This window comes from Medicago sativa, chromosome 7 (genome assembly GCF_051527215.1).
Source record: "Medicago sativa cultivar Bolivia chromosome 7, Bolivia_mono, whole genome shotgun sequence".
Taxonomy (NCBI): domain Eukaryota; kingdom Viridiplantae; phylum Streptophyta; class Magnoliopsida; order Fabales; family Fabaceae; genus Medicago; species Medicago sativa.
The window spans coordinates 60,023,533-60,041,073 of record NC_140755.1 but is presented as its reverse complement, the minus strand read 5'-3'; the positions used below and the strand labels follow the sequence as shown (position 1 = coordinate 60,041,073).

The window sequence follows — 17,541 nt, the reverse complement described above, 5'->3', positions numbered from 1 at the left end:
AGATATCTTAGTCAGTTAGGTGAGTTGTTACATCTCTATTTTAATATATTTGGATTAACTGATTTTAAGAAAACAGTTAGTTTTTTCAACTTTATGAAAGACTTAAAAAATATCTAGCTAAAGAAACAAGAAAGGCTTAAAATGATAAATTTTCGTAACTGAGGAGAATATTACGTCTTGTAATGGCTCCGCACATGTTGAAATATTTTTTTTAATACTTCAACGCCAAACTTTTGTTGATTTACAAAAATGGTCCATGAACTTCACATATCCTGTTTGGATTAGCTTTTACTTGAACTTATCTACTAGCATTATTTTTGCGAGACTTTTAAATTTATGCAAACAGCTAATGACAATTTTCATAGTCTTTTTTTAACTTATTTTCATAAGTTATGCAATATAGCTTATAAAAACAACCTATAAATTCAATTTAAGCTATGCAAAATACATCAACAGATTGTTTATGCAAATAGATTGTTTATCCCAACAGGTCCAATGTATTCATGAAATTGGATGGAGGAATGAAGCAACAAAATTCAACAGTTGCAGAAAACTATAAATTCAAGAACCATTGAACACACAATAGATTGTAAAATTTCTGGAAAACAAAGAAAACCCACATTAATACCCGAACGATCCTCATACCGTTGAGCCTCATACCGTTGAGGAGGGAGTACATAAAACATAACCAAATATTTGATGAAATATAGTCCATATATCAACTATGCTACGAGTCGAATAATATTTGTAAAGCCTGCAATTTACAAATATTGGTCATTTCTCGTCCTTAATGATCGTTATGAGTTGGTTGAGTCCATTTGACTTAGCCGAAGTTGAGTTCATCCAAGCTTTTAGAATACAAAGACCCTGCAGTATGTTAGCAAACAAATTATTGTAATAATGCATGCAAATGAAAATATTTTGCGATGAATGACAACACCAACAATCTTTTAAATGGCTTACCTCCTGCTGACCAATTGTAACAACCTTTTCTCCCACGTCATTTAGAGGAACATTTGAACTATTTAAATGTGATATAGCAGTGAAGGATGACACTGGAGTAATAACCAAGTCAACTGTCAACATGTATACTGATGGCCCTTTTGCAAATTCTCCACGTCTTGATGTGTTTGAAGAAGATAGCTTAGGATCAACCAAATTTAGAAGTACAGACTTTTCAGCAGGATCAAAGACATTATAAATGCATGAAGCAGTTAGTGCGCAAGTATACTGACCAATATTAATGTACGAATAGATAGGTGAGGAAGCTACTCCAATTGGAATTATTTGGTTGTCAAGCCCAAATTGTGCAGCAATGGGAGGGCTAATTAGCTTCTCTTTAAGATGTTTCGAGATTAAATAACTTTTGGTACTCAACTCAGTCACGCTTTCGTATAAATTATCGATGCAGTTTAGAGAAGAGAAACCTTCAAGCATATGCAACACTCCTCCTAAGGGGAGAGTTAGAAAACTGAAAATAAAGTTAATAAAATCATCTCCTGGTTCAGCAAACAAAATCTCTCCGGTTGATTTTCTTCTCGCTACTTTCACAGATATCTGCCTACCTCCTTCGGATGTTGCTTTTCCAATCTTACATATTGGAACATTGACAGCTTCAGAATATTTCTTTTTAAAGATGAAGTCCGTCAAAGGGGTCTTTGAGACCAATGACAACTTCAGAATATCTATTACCTGTAAAAGTAATAAAATTTAATGAGAAAACAAATAGTCAATTGCACATATAATATAGTTAAGATGAGAGTTGCATAAGAAAGCATGCCTCTTTCTTGCTGATATCAACAGTTTGTTCCGTAATAGCGCCAACGTCACAGATATCAAGTCTGTGAAGTAGTTGTATAACTGTTCCATAAACAGTAGGCATCACATATAGATCGTCAGAAATAATAAATGCAGCAGTTTCCTTAACAAACCCGATTCCTGAACTCAGACTTTCTGGTTGTGGCGGTGGAGATAATACTTGGTTCATTACTCTTCCACAACTGCACAATTGATTCTTAAATAAGCTCAAACGGTTCCCACTTTCCTTTCTTACACAATCCCAATTCCCACAGACGAAGTGCTGAATAGGTTCTGTGTCGTCGATATTCAGTTTCATCTTCTGACAATAAGCTTCCATGGAATTCCTTGGCTTGAGTAGCATTTCCTTGCAAGTATGAGTCCATAGATATTGTTCATCAAGATTTGCCACACTCTGTGAGCTAATGCTGCCAAATTTCACAGCTTCAATGTTCGACTCCTCGGCCACTAGTCTTGTGATGACATCCTGTCATTACGTAATATTAGGGATTTATTGTGACATTTTGATAGAGTTCTCATGCAATTTATACTGTTCTGGAGTGCAAAAAGCTTAAAATTTGAAGTCTGTTCGAAGGAAATCGCGCCACGCCAATTTCAAGCCGTGCTGCGATTTTTGAAGCAAAATTACACACTTCCTGTAAAGAGGAAATCGCGGCACGCCATTATACATGGCGCAGCGCGATTTTGATGGGTCAGGCCCATGACTTCTATAAATACTGCACTCAATCTGAAGAACAAGGGTTACGATTTTGGAGAGCAAAGTGCGATTTTGAGACATCGGAGACGGCTAGAAGGGCGATTTCTTCAACCTTTTACCAATTCATGTATGTTTTAATTATTTCATTGATTATGCTATTTGTAAACTCGATTATGAGTAGCTAAATCTCTTAGAGATTAGATCCGAGATGAATCTTTGTAACCCTAATTGACACATGTTGCTGTGAAACTCTATTTTGTTTATGAATTCAATTCTAGTTTATTCAATTCAATTGTTCTTAATGCTTTTTATATCTTGATCACATATAACTTGATTTCGTGAGAATGAATGACCACTGACCATGGCTTTCAACTTAGACCTAATTGAATTGTTCTAATAAACAGGGTTAGTCTAGGAATCGATAATCGTTTGTTAGTGATGATAGGTTAACGTTCGGTAAAACCTTCAGGAATTATTAGACCACCTAAGGAATTAGGGGCTGTAGTTTAAGAAGAGGGTCCTAACTCAAGGGATTGATTAGGGCTAATTTGTTAATCATCGTAAACTAGAAGAGGGTTCATAACAAATAGGTGCAGTAGACCAATTAGGGGAACTTAGAGGATTCGACGGATCTGATCTCATCTTTCTCTCATATTTTCTTAACCAAATCTTTATTTTCTGTTACTTGATTTAATTAAAATCAAACCAAATCTACCGCCTAGTGGCAAATCAAAATAAACTTTTACACATCCTATTCTTATATCGCAATTGAATTATTGAAGTTAAAACAGTCCTCGTGGGATCGATATTTTTACTACTTCGATAGTATTTGGTGCACTTGCCAAACGTCTATCAAGTTTTTGGCGCCGTTGCCGAGGATCTATCAAGTTTTTGGCGCCGTTGCCGGGGACTGTTGAATTATTTCAACAAGGCAATTACGTTATAATTTAGGGTTTTTGCAATTTAATTTTCTGTTTTTAATTTTTATTTTTCTGTTTTCATATTCACTTGATTACTTTGCGTTGTGCAGTGCTACTAAGGTATTTTGCTGTTTATGCGAGGTAAACAGAGCTCAGACGACTTAGAGTACGATCCGGAAATTGAAAGGACTGCTAGAGCACTTCGGAAAGCTGTCCGATCGCAAAGGTTAGCTCAGTCTGTTCCACCGGGTGTTCGAGAACAAATACCGGAGCCACTCTCAACTGAATCTGAAACGATCTCTTCTCCTAAATCTGCAACTATGGAAGGAGAAGGAGTTGTACCACCGAGACCTAAGCTAGGAGACTACGGGTTAGCCACTCATCGCGGTCAACTGACCCACACTTTTCAACCAGCTAACCCTGTAGCTTTCGACATCAAGACAACTGTCCTCAACGGTTTGAGGGACAAGCAATTCGATGGGACTGAAGCTATGAGTCCTCATGAACACTTGAGCCGCTTTGCTGAAACCTGCGAGTTTCGTGTGCAACCAGCCACCGTGACTGAAGCACAAAAGAAGCTAAGGCTGTTTCCTTTCACCTTGACGGGAAGAGCAAAAGATTGGTTGCTGACAATACCAAATGGGACTGTCCAAACATGGGAAGAGTTAGAGTTGAAGTTCTTGGAGAAATATTTCCCTATGTCTAAATATTGGGAAAAGAAGATGGAGATCTCTAACTTCAAGCAAGGAGAAGGTGAATCATTATATGATGCTTGGGAGCGATTCAATTTGCTTCTTAAGAGGTGCCCTAATCATGAGTTCACCGAGAAACAATACCTCCAAATCTTCACTGAGGGGGTAACTCCAAACACTAGAATGTTCTTAGATGCTTCCGCGGGAGGTAGTCTCAAGAGCAAAACTGATCATGAAGTTCAAGCTCTAATTGAAAACATGGCTGGCAATGAGTATCGTGATCAAGCTAAAAAGAAAGAAAGAGGAGTGTTTGGGGTGAGTGAACAAACTGCTATCCTTGCTAACCAAGCAGCTATGAACAAACAAATCGAAGCTCTAACTAAGGAGTTTCAAGGCTTCACTTTGGCTCATAAGCAACAACAAGTAGCTGCAATCAAGTGTGACTTATGTGGTGAAGAACATCCCAACGGTGAGTGTGTTCCAGAAGGATCAAGTGAAGAAGCTAACTTCATGGGAGGTTATCAAAGGCAGAATCAATACTACAATTCAGGCATCAATAAGCATCCAAATCTAAGCTACTCAAATAACAATGCTTTGAACTCTCAAATGCTCACTCCTCCTCAACAACAACAAAGGAAGCCATCAGCTCTTGAGGAAACTATGATGAACTTCATGAAGATGACTCAAGGCAACTTTGAAGAGATGAAGAAAAGTCAAGAAGCTGAAAGAAAGAATAATGAAGCTTCAAGAAAGATGCTTGAAACTCAACTGGGGCAATTAGCTAAGCAATTGGCTGAACAAAACAAAGGCGGATTCTCAGGTAACACTAAAGACAACCCTAAGAATGAGTCTTGTAATGCTATTGAATTGAGGAGCAGGAAGGTTTTGACACCTTTAGTTCCTAAAGCTCCAAAGAAGGTTGATGATGTAATTGAGGTGGAGGAGGATGATGTAGTTGAAAAAAATGATGAGGGTGAAGTTGAAAAAGAAAATGATCATGGAGTAGTTGAAAATGAAAGGAAGAAAAAAATAGAGGGAGAAAAAAGTGAGAAGTTAATTGATGAAGATTCAATCTTGAGGAAGTCGAAGAGTCAAATTTTGAAAGATGGAGACAAACCACAGGTTATTCCATCATATGTGAAGCTTCCATACCCTCACCTTTCAAAGAAGAAAGAAAAGGATGAAGGTCAATTCAAGAAGTTCATGCAACTTTTCTCACAACTTCAGGTGAACATTCCTTTCGGCGAAGCTCTTGATCAAATGCCGTTATATGCTAAGTTCATGAAAGACTTGTTGACTAAATGAAGGAAGCCTAAGGATGATGAGAACATTGCACTTTCTGAAAACTGTAGTGCTATTCTTCAAAAGAAGCTGCCACCTAAGCTGAAGGATCCTGGTGCATTTACTATCCCTTGTTCAATTGGACCGGTAGACATTGGAAGAGCTTTATGTGACTTGGGAGCAAGTATAAATCTGATGCCTCTTTCAATGATGAAGAAGCTTAAGTGTGGGGAACCAAAACCAACAAGAATGACCATTACTTTAGCTGATCGGTCAATCTCTTATCCTTTCGGTGTGCTTGAAGATGTGCTAGTCAAGGTTAATGACTTGGTGTTCCCAGCAGATTTTGTGGTCTTAGATATGGCTGAAGATGAGGATATGCCACTCATTCTAGGAAGACCTTTCCTTGCAACTGGTCGTGCTTTAATTGATGTTGAACGTGGAGAGTTAATGTTGAGGTTCCATAAGGAGCAGGTAGTTTTCAATATCTTTGAGGCAATAAAGAACCAAGATGATAACCACAAGTGTTACCGGATTGACGTTAGTGAAGAAACAGTCGAAGAAAACTCCCTTGAATCTCAAACTATTCAACCTATGGAAGGAGAAATTGTTAAGTCTATTGAAAGTAAGGAAGTGGTTGAAGATGTTGGGGTGACAGAGTGTGTCAAGCAACTTGAAGTAAGCACAGAACTTATGCAATAACAATCATCAGGAGACATCCTTGACAATAAGTATGGGGGATTTGGAAGTTGGAACAACATGCCTAAGACTACTTTCACTAACCCTTGTAGTGTGTTTGCTTATAAGAAGATCCCCTTTGGAATGCATAATGGGCCGGCTACTTTTCAATGGTATATGCTTTCTATCTTCTCTGATACAATAGAAAGAGTTAGGAGGTACTTTGACAAGCCTGTTGATGAAGCTGTGGATCTAAGGAAGTCTTGTGCACAAGGAACTTTCAAGGGTAAGGAGCAAAAGCTGAAACGGTACCGTAAAGGAGGACTCCCAAACAATGAAGAGGGAGAGACATCAACTGATCCTTAGGGATGGTCATCAGTCAAGCTAGTGACGGTAAAGAAGCGCTGAGTGGGAGGCAACCCACTAGATTTACTTTGTTTCCAATTTATTTTCTTTATTTTCTTTTTAATGTCAAAGTCCATTGAACTTATTTCCCTATTGTAATTGCTCCTGCACTTGTTTATTATTAATGAATTTGTTTTGTTTCATGTGACCTATTCCAGTTTAGTAACAGTTGTTTGATGAAACGGTATTCCAAAAGTTCTAAAGGAGGGGTGACTTGATTCAAAGGCGAAGTGTACGGCGTTGCTAGGTAGTCGCATACTCCCAGAAATCTCAGCCATAAGGTTCATTGCCAAATCTTGTTTTTCAATTTACTTATATTTAGATTAGTTTTCCATGCAACTACATTTCTAGAACTTGCATTGTTTCTCTATTATTGATTGGTCTTTGTCAATTACACACTGAGGCAAAAGTGCTTGGTCCTGTGAGCCTTTTTGAAGCCTACCCTGTTTCAATTTGTTAAATTTATCCTTTCTTAACCAATTGTGAGCCGGTAGGATTAGAACTTTTTGTTCGGTGACAAACTACATTACAAGCCTAGAGACTTTTAGGATTTGTCCCTTAATGTATTTTCTGAGTTAAGGCATTGTAGTATGTTGCTAAAGATTAAGTTTGGGGTTGCTATTGGAATTTGCAACCAACTAAGTTTGGGGTGGGGGTACTAGAGAATAAGAGAACAAAAATGAAAAGAATTATGAAATTGTCATGCAAAATATACACAAAAATGGTGTATCAAAAAAAAAAAATTGAATGATGAAAAAGGGACAAAACATTGAAAATCCGAGTAACTTCAAACTCGAGAGTCCCTAAATGTTAAAAATATTCTCTAGTGCCTTTGCATTGATTGTATTCCCACAAGGTGAATGAATGAAGGAATGAATTTTGTGCTTTAACTTCCGTAGGAATGCCTAACTCAAATTTTGTGTAGCCTACTTATCCAAATATATCCCACCTTTCACCTAAGCCCCGTTATAACCCTAAAGACCTCAAAAGTGTGTAATGATATTGACTTTGATTGATGTTTAGAAACTTTTCAAGCGTATGGTAATATGTAGACCTGCATGTCGACTGGTAGAACCCTGTTTCAATTGAATGCGTGGAGTTGTGAATTGGTGGATGCGAACAAGTCAAACTAGCTCATCTTTAGCTAGAAGGAGAATGAACTTTTGGGTACTATCGTTTTGTCAGGTAACTGTTATTTTACTGTCGTTTGTCACTGTTGCAAGCAAATTCCTTGAGGACAAGGAATGGTTTAAGTTTGGGGTTGTGATGACATCCTGTCATTACGTAATATTAGGGACTTATTGTGACATTTTGATAGAGTTCTCATGCAATTTATACTGTTCTGGAGTGCAAAAAGCTTAAAATTTGAAGTCTGTTCGAAGGAAATCGCGCCACGCCAATTTCAAGCCGTGCTGCGATTTTTGAAGCAAAATTACACACTTCCTGTAAAGAGGAAATCGCGGCACGCCATTATACATGGCGCGGCGCGATTTTGATGGGTCAGGCCCATGACTTCTATAAATACTGCACTCAATCTGAAGAACAAGGGTTACGATTTTGGAGAGCAAAGTGCGATTTTGAGACATCGGAGACGGCTAGAAGGGCGATTTCTTCAACCTTTTACCAATTCATGTATGTTTTAATTATTTCATTGATTATGCTATTTGTAAACTCGATTATGAGTAGCTAAATCTCTTAGAGATTAGATCCGAGATGAATCTTTGTAACCCTAATTGACACATGTTGCTGTGAAACTCTATTTTGTTTATGAATTCAATTCTAGTTTATTCAATTCAATTGTTCTTAATGCTTTTTATATCTTGATCACATATAACTTGATTTCGTGAGAATGAATGACCACTGACCATGGCTTTCAACTTAGACCTAATTGAATTGTTCTAATAAACAGGGTTAGTCTAGGAATAGATAATCGTTTGTTAGTGATAATAGGTTAACGTTCGGTAAAACCTTCAAGAATTATTAGACCACCTAAGGAATTAGGGGCTGTAGTTTAAGAAGAGGGTCCTAACTCAAGGGATTGATTAGGGCTAATTTGTTAATCATCGTAAACTAGAAGAGGGTTCATAACAAATAGGTGCAGTAGACCAATTAGGGGAACTTAGAGGATTCGACGGATCTGATCTCATCTTTCTCTCATATTTTCTTAACCAAATCTTTATTTTCTGTTACTTGATTTAATTAAAATCAAACCAAATCTACCGCCTAGTGGCAAATCAAAATAAACTTTTACACATCCTATTCTTATAACGCAATTGAATTATTGAAGTTAAAACAGTCCTCGTGGGATCGATATTTTTACTACTTCGATAGTATTTGGTGCACTTGCCAAACGTCTATCATCTTGCAATAGTACCTAAAGGCAATGTTAAGAAGCTGAAGAGAACATCAACAAAACCCTTCCCTGCCTCAGCATACAAAACTTTGTTCCTTTCTTTGTCCACCATAACTCTCAATGTAACTTTGTCAACTGATTTAGTTGCATTGCTAGCTGCCATAGTGTAGCAATTGCAAAATTATAATATGATGATCCCTTTGTGATTTAGTTCCACTACTTATATACTACCATTTGCTCTATGATATGGACGCTTTATTTCTTCTATAACTAGTGGACATAATGGCTTTGGAAAGGAAAATATAAACCACTAAGAAATAGTGACAATTTAAAGCCTCCGGTTACTAGTTGGACAAACAAAAGGTTTTGGTTATTGTGATGCTTCATTGAACATTTTAGAGAATATCAATGGATTTGCATGCGGTTATCTTCTTGAACAAACAAAGGGGGAGCATTAATCACAATGCGTTCAACTTTCTATGCATTGGAAAGGATATAATCACATCACATTAATTAATACAGTAGTTTAACAATCAAAGGGCAATGCCAAAAAAAAAGGTAACATTATTATGTGAATTGAGATGTAACAATTGAGAAAAATCGAGAGAATCCATTCCTATGGATATTGCAAAAATTAAACTGCGACAAGGGAGTAACTTTTTAGTGAAGTAATAATATTTATAAAGATTCATCTTTATATTGATGAATTTTTCTAATAATCAATCCCTCCGTCCCAAATTGTATGTCATTTTAGGAAAAAAAATTGTCCTAAATTATATGTTGTAAAGCTTTACAACATCGATGAAATATTAATGTTATTGTTCCTATTAAATCCTTAACTATTTATTACTCTCTCTTCTTTCAATTCCTTCATTTATCTTTGGCTTAATAATAGTTTTGGCCTCCTAAGTATTAGGAAGTTGCAATTTTGGCCCCCAACAAAATAAAATACAATCCAGCCCCCTAAGTATTGCCCCTTTTGCAGTTTTGGCCCCAAGCCAATTTTGACCAATTCAATGCTGACGTGGATGCCACATGTGTAATTTTTTTTTATATTTTTTTATTTTTTACTTAAAAAAATAAAAAAATTATTTTTTTTTTAAAAATTAAAAATTTATACGCGTGGCATCCACGTCAGCATTGACTTGGTCAAAATTGGTATGGGGAAAAAACTGCAAAGGGGCAATACTTAGGGGGCATGATTGTTTTTTATTTTGTTAGGGGGCCAAAACTGTTATGAAGCCTTTATCTTTTCTATATCATTTATTAAGGACAATTTTGTAAAACAACTTATAATATCTCTTTCCCACACAATATTAATTACATTTCTTTCTTTTTTTGACAAAATTAATTACATTTCTTAATATATATGTGTGAAATGTCAAAAACTTCATACAATTATTTTTTTTGTTACAAAAAACTTCATACAATTTGGGACGGAGGGAATGATCAATACTTATTTAAAAAGTATAATTGGAGGGTTTGCAATCGACTTGGTACATCATCGTCATTATGGAGTTTTATCCATATGAACTAAACGCGCTAATTTGATTTGATACACGAACGACGATACTCAACACCGATCATTCTTCTTTTGTTTATGTGGTTGAGACAACCATTAATTTGATTTAGTTGATCCTTCAAGTCACACGATGTAAGAATCAACAAAATTTTGGGCATGTTTCAAATTATATAATTTGAACCAATAAAATATTATTTTTAGATTATACAAATTGAAACATATTCAGACTGGATGGTGTCGTTACCAACGAGGTTTGGTAGGTGACGTGTACATCATATTTGGTCGATAGATAGTGTTTTTCATGCTTCCTTTGACTATCGTTACCATTAAAATTTGCACTGTGTCTATAAATAGGCTTTTCAGTTTTTTTTTTTTTGGTGTGGTTATCATGACATGGTTTCATTGTTGGTCATTCATACTATCCCAAAATTGTTTTTTAGTATTTACGGGGTAGTACGATGGTTGAGATTTTCGTATCAGTAGTTGTGGGGTTAGTGTAAATGGCCAACTGGGGTTATCCTCCATCATCTTGTATTTCAATTTGGATCTCGAGTTGTCTTCATCTTCTTGTGCTACATATTTAGTTTTGTTTCCAAACACGTTTCTAGTAGTTCTCCGTAGTAACGATATTATATGATTTATTCCATGTATTTTCATATTGGGTTAAATATGTTTTTAAACTCTATAAATATGCTCAATTTTCGTTTTAGTCCCTCTAAATATTGTTATTAGACTTTTCGTCTTTCAAAAGTTTCATCATCACTTTTGACCCTCTTTTTTTGTTAATTTATTTCTAACCTCATTTTTTTAATGAATTTTTTTAGAATAGATAGAATAATATGACAATCTTTCCCAAAACAAAATTGAATTTTTTTTAATAAAACATGAATCAAATATGAATATTTATGTTTTTGGTATTTTATAATCCATATTTTTGTTAAAAAAATTATAATTTTGTGTGCGTGGACTAGAATAAAGAGAAATGATATTTGTACAACCACTTTGTGATAAAAAAAATTACACATCTCTCTCGTACTCAAATCATATTCTTATTCTCTCTTTTCTTTTTTTTCTCTCTTGTTTGTGATCAATGAAAAGAGAAAAAAAAAATTGTCACAAAAAGTTACTTAAAACAGTTGTTCAAATATAACTACTATTCCTTCCGTAATAACTGAGTCATTTGCAAAAAAAAAAAAAATATTCTAAAAATATCTGAGTCGTTTCACTTTTCAATACAATATTAATTACTTTTTTCCTTTGAACTAATTAATACACCCTCCGATCACTAATATAAGCAAAAATCCACTTTCTAGGTTCATTCAATAAATAATGTATATAGCCTATAATAAAGACTACATACATCATTAATTGAATGAACCTAGAAATTGAATTTTTGCTTATATTAGTGACCGGAGGGTGTACTACTTTCATTACTTCCAATTCATTATATTCCATTTTGCATTTATGATAGTTGAAAATATATCAATGCTTAACAAAAGCACTTAAAATAATTTTTCTCTTTCTTCATTTATAAATTTTTCTTAATAGTGTGGAATGAGCAAATAGTTCGGTTAATCCGGGACGGAGGGAGTAAAACAGAAAACCGTGCGTATGTCTCCTTTGTCTGAGTTTGGCGCCAACCAACAAACACTATACACGCACAACGCGGCTACGAAAGAAAACTACTATGAGTGTGGTGCGTGTTGAAGTGATTGCACTGAAGGTAATTGAGACAAAAATGTGTTAGCTCATGATGCAAAATATTCATAGAAATTGAAGAAATTTATTATGGATTTGGAGTTTGTTTCACTCAAATTTTCATTTTTTATTATCTGTTTCAGATGTGGAAGGAATTAAAGAAGCATACAATCCAAACACGGAGATGAATAAGAAGAAGAAGAAGAACATCTTCGGTATTTAGAACCTGTTCAAATTTACTCATTTGAGATTATTTATTGACATAAGTGCTTATTAGTCTATTTAGAAGAGCTTAGTGAAATACCTTTTGACATGTCCATAAGCTGTTTTCAGCTCACTTCTACAAGCTCTTTTGATATCATAATATCTTATGGAAGCAGCTTATAGCTTATATGAAAACAATTTGACTTTATTTTATTTTTAGTTATAGAAATAGCTTACAAACAAGCAATTATATGATAAGCACTTATGCTAGAAACATTTTATTTTCTTTTGTTTTTTTCTTTGAATACACGACATTTGGCCCAAGGACTGACTAATCCTGAGGACCAACCCCATTGTCCATTAACGGGGGCCCGATTGAAGCTAAAGAAAAGCTCTATATGAACTGACCAAACACATAAATTGTTCGCATCTAGTGGATTCAAACTTTATATTGAGACCTAGAGAGGAGCACACTGGTAGGTTCCAGATTTTCGCCACTAGGGTCAAACCCTTGGCGATTTTAAGCACTTAATTAAGTCGTCTATTTAAAGAGAGTCTTACTATCCATCAACAAGTCAGCTGCCTGAACTTGTTTACATAATCTGTGATTGAGTCATCGATAGGAATGTTCTTTTCTTCAACTTTGCTTACACAATTATTGCCTAAAATGTACTACATAAAAGAACTGATTGCAAAGTGTTGTCAGACATTATCCATCATTGTTAAGTGGTAAAGTACAGAGTACTGACAAGTAAAGTTCTCACCATAGATTATAGAAGCACTTTGATGCATAAGACTCACAAAAAACAAAAGTCCTTAAACTTTTAACATTAGGTGAACATACTAACTATCCTAATTAACTTTTTAATTCAATATTAACATTTCAACACAATAAAGAGTTGAAAGCTTAATTTAGATTTATAATCTATGAACGTACTATCTTGGTTTAAAAACTGCACAAAGAACCTCCAAGAAAGAATCAAAGGCTGCTCCACAGTGGCGGAGCCCTTCATGGGCTGAGGTGGGCCACGGCCCACCCCCAAAAATTAAAAAATCAACGATTATAGGTCTATTTTGCGAGGTTATGAAAACTGTTTTATAAAGATGATTATTAAAAAAATTAAAAAATCAACGATTATAGGTCTATTCTAGCATTTGAATGTTTGAGACAATTATTTGTATCATAAACAAATAAAAGTAACAAATTATTATAATAATAGACTTTGAATAAGGAGTTTTCCACTCAAATCAATGGAATACAATTGTATAGTCATGGCATATTGTATAAATAAATCTCTCATCCAAAGAATGAAAATGCTGTAACTTCAACCTCAAGTCAAGCCTTAAAAAACCATTACAGAAAAGAAACTAAAGCAAATAATGAATAACAATTGCCCAGTTGGATAACAAAAAGGGCCAAAATGTAAAAATAAAAAAACTATATAAAGAAAAGAAGCAATTTTAGGTTGAAGTTAACACTTGGGAAGATCAGCTGGTGGTGGAAGTAACTTTTGATTTGGAAGCTTTCCATCCAAAACAATCCATGCCATCTTAAGACCCCAACTTGTATGTACTTCCAAGTGACAATGCATGAACCATACTCCTGCACACACAATTAGACATTTTTGTTAATTTATGAAAGTGAACTAAAACATTCTTTGAAACCAAAACGAATTTTGATAGTTTGATGAATTGACTAGGAACCAACCTGGATTATCTGCTAGGAATCTGATAGCAACCCATCCACCAGATGGGACACCAATCGTGTTTCTCTCGACAGGATCAACAAGATTAAAGTTTTTGGGGTCCTTATTTGAATCGTAGTTACCAAATCCTTGTCCAACAACAAAGAAGTTAAAGCCATGCAAATGGAGAGGATGACTTTCAGCACCAAGGATGCTAGTGTCTTGCATCACAAGCTCCACACTTGTGTTGAAAGGAAGAACCGTAACCTTTGTTCCGTTGCTCACCATGGTGTTGTTTGGTGGGGTGCCAGTGTAATTGAATGGATGCAAGGGACTGTTTGGGAAATAAGGGGCGTAGACACCCTTGGATTGTCCAGTAAAGTGTGATTGAAGAAGTGCGGTGGTTGGCATTGTGAAAGATACGTTGTTCACTGATGCTGCAAACATTGTTCCATTGGGTCCCTGACAAGTTTGGTTGCTTTGACAAGGGTTGGTACCAAGGCTTACTGTGAAGAAAAAGTGCTTATCAACTTTCTGTGGAACGTTAGCCGGAAACTGGGCACTGCCAAGACTACGGAGTTTCTTCGAAAACTTTGTTGCAAAAGAAGTGTCATTAAGTGCTGGGAGAGTAGGTTTGAATAGTGGAAGCTTTTTTAGTAAAGAAGCTGAATGATGAGTATTGGATGGGATTTCATATTCCAGGATACCAGCAACAGTTGTGTTGTCAAAAGTTCCCTGGCCGGTAGCATATGGTCTAGCACTCATTAAGAAGGCTGCATTGGGATAGTGTGACTTGGTCTTGAGAAGAACATTAGTGGTTTGGCCAGGGGCGATAAGGATTGTGTTAGTCTCAAAAGGTTTCACATAAATAGCGTCAGCTTCAACAACTTTGAGGGTGTGATTTGCAACGCTGAAGAACAACTCATCGTTCAGTGCAGCGTTGATCAAACGTAGAAGGTAAGTCTTTCCAGGCTTGACCTTTAGCTTGAATGTATCTGTAAAGAGTAATATCTAAAATGATTAAAAAGATATTGCTGATACCTTTTCATAAAGAATTCTATATGCTTTCGTAGAAATTGGTGTCTAATCTAGTAAATGTCCACTTGGTGAGTGCCTGTTTTAGTATTTGCTCTTTTGATAAAGTGGAATACTATATTAGAAATATGAGTTTTGATATAAAACTTGGATGTCGAATATAGCATGGTTTGATTTTTGCGTATTTTTTAAATGTGTGTAAGTTGTAGAAAATAAAAAGGAAGAGATAGAGATAAACACGTACAGTTTCACACACGGTGTTTGTATGTTGATGTTCAAATAACACAACTATTATATTATGAGTAGTTACGTATAAAAGCTTCATATTTTCAATTTTAGTAATTATTTGCTTCAATCTTTTAATAATTGGGGACTTTTCCTATAAGATATATTTATCTGCACTTGATACCTTTTTTAGAACAATTATACAATGGCCCCGGAAGTCCATTGATTGTGTAGGCTTCAGAAACATTTGGCCCTCCCCCAGTTTGCAGGGCTTGTGCTATGATGGCTTCAGTATCTGCATTGAACCATTCTCCTAAAACCAAAATTTAAGAGTATAGTTAGCTTATGTAAATATAAAATTAGGTAGACTTAGGTTCATATTTTTTGTAACATCATTACCAAATATCATGGGAACTTCCTTGTGGGGTTTTGCAAAAGGATATGGAACATTTTTCTTGGGAAGGATGATGAGAGGACCATAGAGTGTTGATCTTAACCAAGATATGTGAGCATGCCAAAAGAGTGTTCCTCTTTGGCCTTTAATTGTGTACTTGTAAACATAGCTTTGACCTGTTTGGATAGGGCATTGAGTCACATATGCTGGTCCATCTGCCCATCCTGATTGAAGTTGTCTGATACCATGCCTATTTCAAAGATAGACAATTTTTTTACACATCAATTTTTTGCTCAAATCTTAAAAATGTCACTACTTTTTAACAATTTTGTTTTACCAGTGAATGGAAATGTTGTTTTGCACATGGTTAACCACTTTGATTAGAAGACGGTCTCCTTCCCGAGCTACAATGCGAGGTCCTGGAAATTGACCATTCACTGTCACCATGGTCTTTCTATGGCACAGCCTTGTCACATTTTGGTACCTTATCTGCATAGTGACCTCAATTTGGTTACATGCAGAACAAAGGAAGGGAAAGAAAAAAAACAAGTAAAACACAAAGCATATGGTGCAATTATAGATAATACATCAAAATTTTGTCATATAGGGTAATGCCTAAGTAGTAGTACATCAAAATGGTAGTGTCTGGTTGTGCCTGCTAATGCAAACTCAAATGTACAAATATTGATCAATGATAAAAAGATCAATGGGAATTTCAGTGATGAAAAAAGGGAAACTCCCATGTTTCTCTTTGAATGAAGGATGAAATTGTTATGTGAGTTTGAAACTATGTTGATGAAATGCGACAAAAATCCCGGTCTATATATACAGGAGGGAAACTATGTGGTTGCTTGATTAGGTAATAAAAAATTAAAAATATTTGATTCAATCAAAGAGAAGCTGAACTCAACATTGCTATCTTTGAAAGTGAATAGTAGTTTGAACAACTTTAGAGTGGTGTCAAAGACATTCAATTTTGGTTGATCTCCTTCTTGTCCAAGTCAAAATTCATTAACAAATTATACTATTCTGTCAAATATGTATATGAGATTGTGTCTTGAAAAGATATGAACAAAGATTGGATCATTATTGGTCAGATATCACTCTCAACATGTTCTTGTTGCCAAAGTAAGAAGAAAGTTATATCAAATGTTTCACTTCTGAAGCTAGATAGATATTAATGTCATGTTTTATATTTCCATGAAAAGAATGGTTTGCATGAAATGTAGACCAAATCTGGAATCTGTTTTCCTTAAGTAACCACGTGTGCATGGGTTATCACTTATCAAACCAAAACAAAGGAAAATGTAAAATCAGAGATATCTTAGTCAGTTAGGTGATTGGTTACATCTCTATTTTAATATATTTGGATTAACTGATTTTAAGAAAATTTAGTTTTTTTTATGAAAGATTTAAAAATATCTTGCTTAAGAAGATAAATTCACGTAACTGAGGAAAATATGTTTTGTTATGGCTCCTCACGTGTTGAAATACATTATTAAAAATTTGACACCAAACTTTTGCTGATTTACAAAACGGCCCATGAAGTTTTCATAACCTTTTTTTGTTCCAAACTTTCAAATATATTACTTTTTACCCCAAATATTAACAAAATAAATAAAGTTTACACTAAACCCACAAAAAGCCGCCAAGACAAAGGCCTATTTGGATTAGCTTATTTGAGCTTATATACTAGCATAAGTTTTGAGAATGTTTAGGAGAATTTATATATGCAAACAGCTTATGACAATTTTCATTACCTTTTTTTAACTTATTTTCACAACTTCTGCAATATAAATTATAAAAACAACTTATAGCATGTACAAAATACAACAATTTAACTTCTGCAAATAAGATCTTTATCCAAACAGGCCCAAAGTCTTCATGAAATTGGATGGAGGAATGAGGCAACAAAATACAACTGTTGAAAACAA

At 35.1% G+C, this 17,541-nt stretch overlaps 3 protein-coding genes across 3 annotated transcripts; all 3 read right to left on the bottom strand.

The window, feature by feature from the left end:
* Positions 1–636: 636 nt before the first annotated feature.
* Positions 637–1,689, bottom strand: LOC146907280 (uncharacterized; the record flags this gene model as incomplete). The annotated part of the gene is made up of 2 exons (XM_085729072.1): positions 637–867; positions 964–1,689. Coding segments are annotated over 2 exons (819 nt in total), but the record flags the coding sequence as incomplete, so codon positions are not given.
* On the bottom strand, positions 1,652–9,007 carry LOC146907279 (uncharacterized). Its single transcript, XM_085729071.1, is given in 2 exon segments — positions 1,652–2,270; positions 8,844–9,007. Coding segments are annotated over 2 exon segments (684 nt in total). The 3' UTR covers positions 1,652–1,750.
* Positions 9,008–13,443: 4,436 nt separating this feature from the next.
* On the bottom strand, positions 13,444–16,398 carry LOC146907278 (laccase-17-like). Its single transcript, XM_085730690.1, has 6 exons — positions 16,237–16,398; positions 15,945–16,096; positions 15,613–15,857; positions 15,398–15,526; positions 13,977–14,948; positions 13,444–13,871 (listed from the first exon to the last, which is right to left on the bottom strand). The coding sequence occupies exons 1-6, from the start codon at positions 16,348–16,350 to the stop codon at positions 13,741–13,743; spliced, it is 1,743 nt and encodes a 580-aa protein (XP_085586816.1). The 5' UTR covers positions 16,351–16,398; the 3' UTR covers positions 13,444–13,740.
* Positions 16,399–17,541: the final 1,143 nt, after the last annotated feature.

What these genes read in the sequence shown, in the direction of transcription:
- LOC146907278 (XM_085730690.1), bottom strand. Translation starts at nt 16,350, where the DNA reads ATGGGAGTTTCCCTTTTTTCATCACTGAAATTCCCATTGATCTTTTTA. An exon ending in AACAACATTTCCATTCACTG is followed by an intron (nt 15,858 to 15,944) that starts GTAAAACAAAAT and finishes TCTTTGAAATAG; the next exon opens with GCATGGTATCAGACAACTTC. An exon ending in GGAAGTTCCCATGATATTTG is followed by an intron (nt 15,527 to 15,612) that starts GTAATGATGTTA and finishes TTTTGGTTTTAG; the next exon opens with GAGAATGGTTCAATGCAGAT.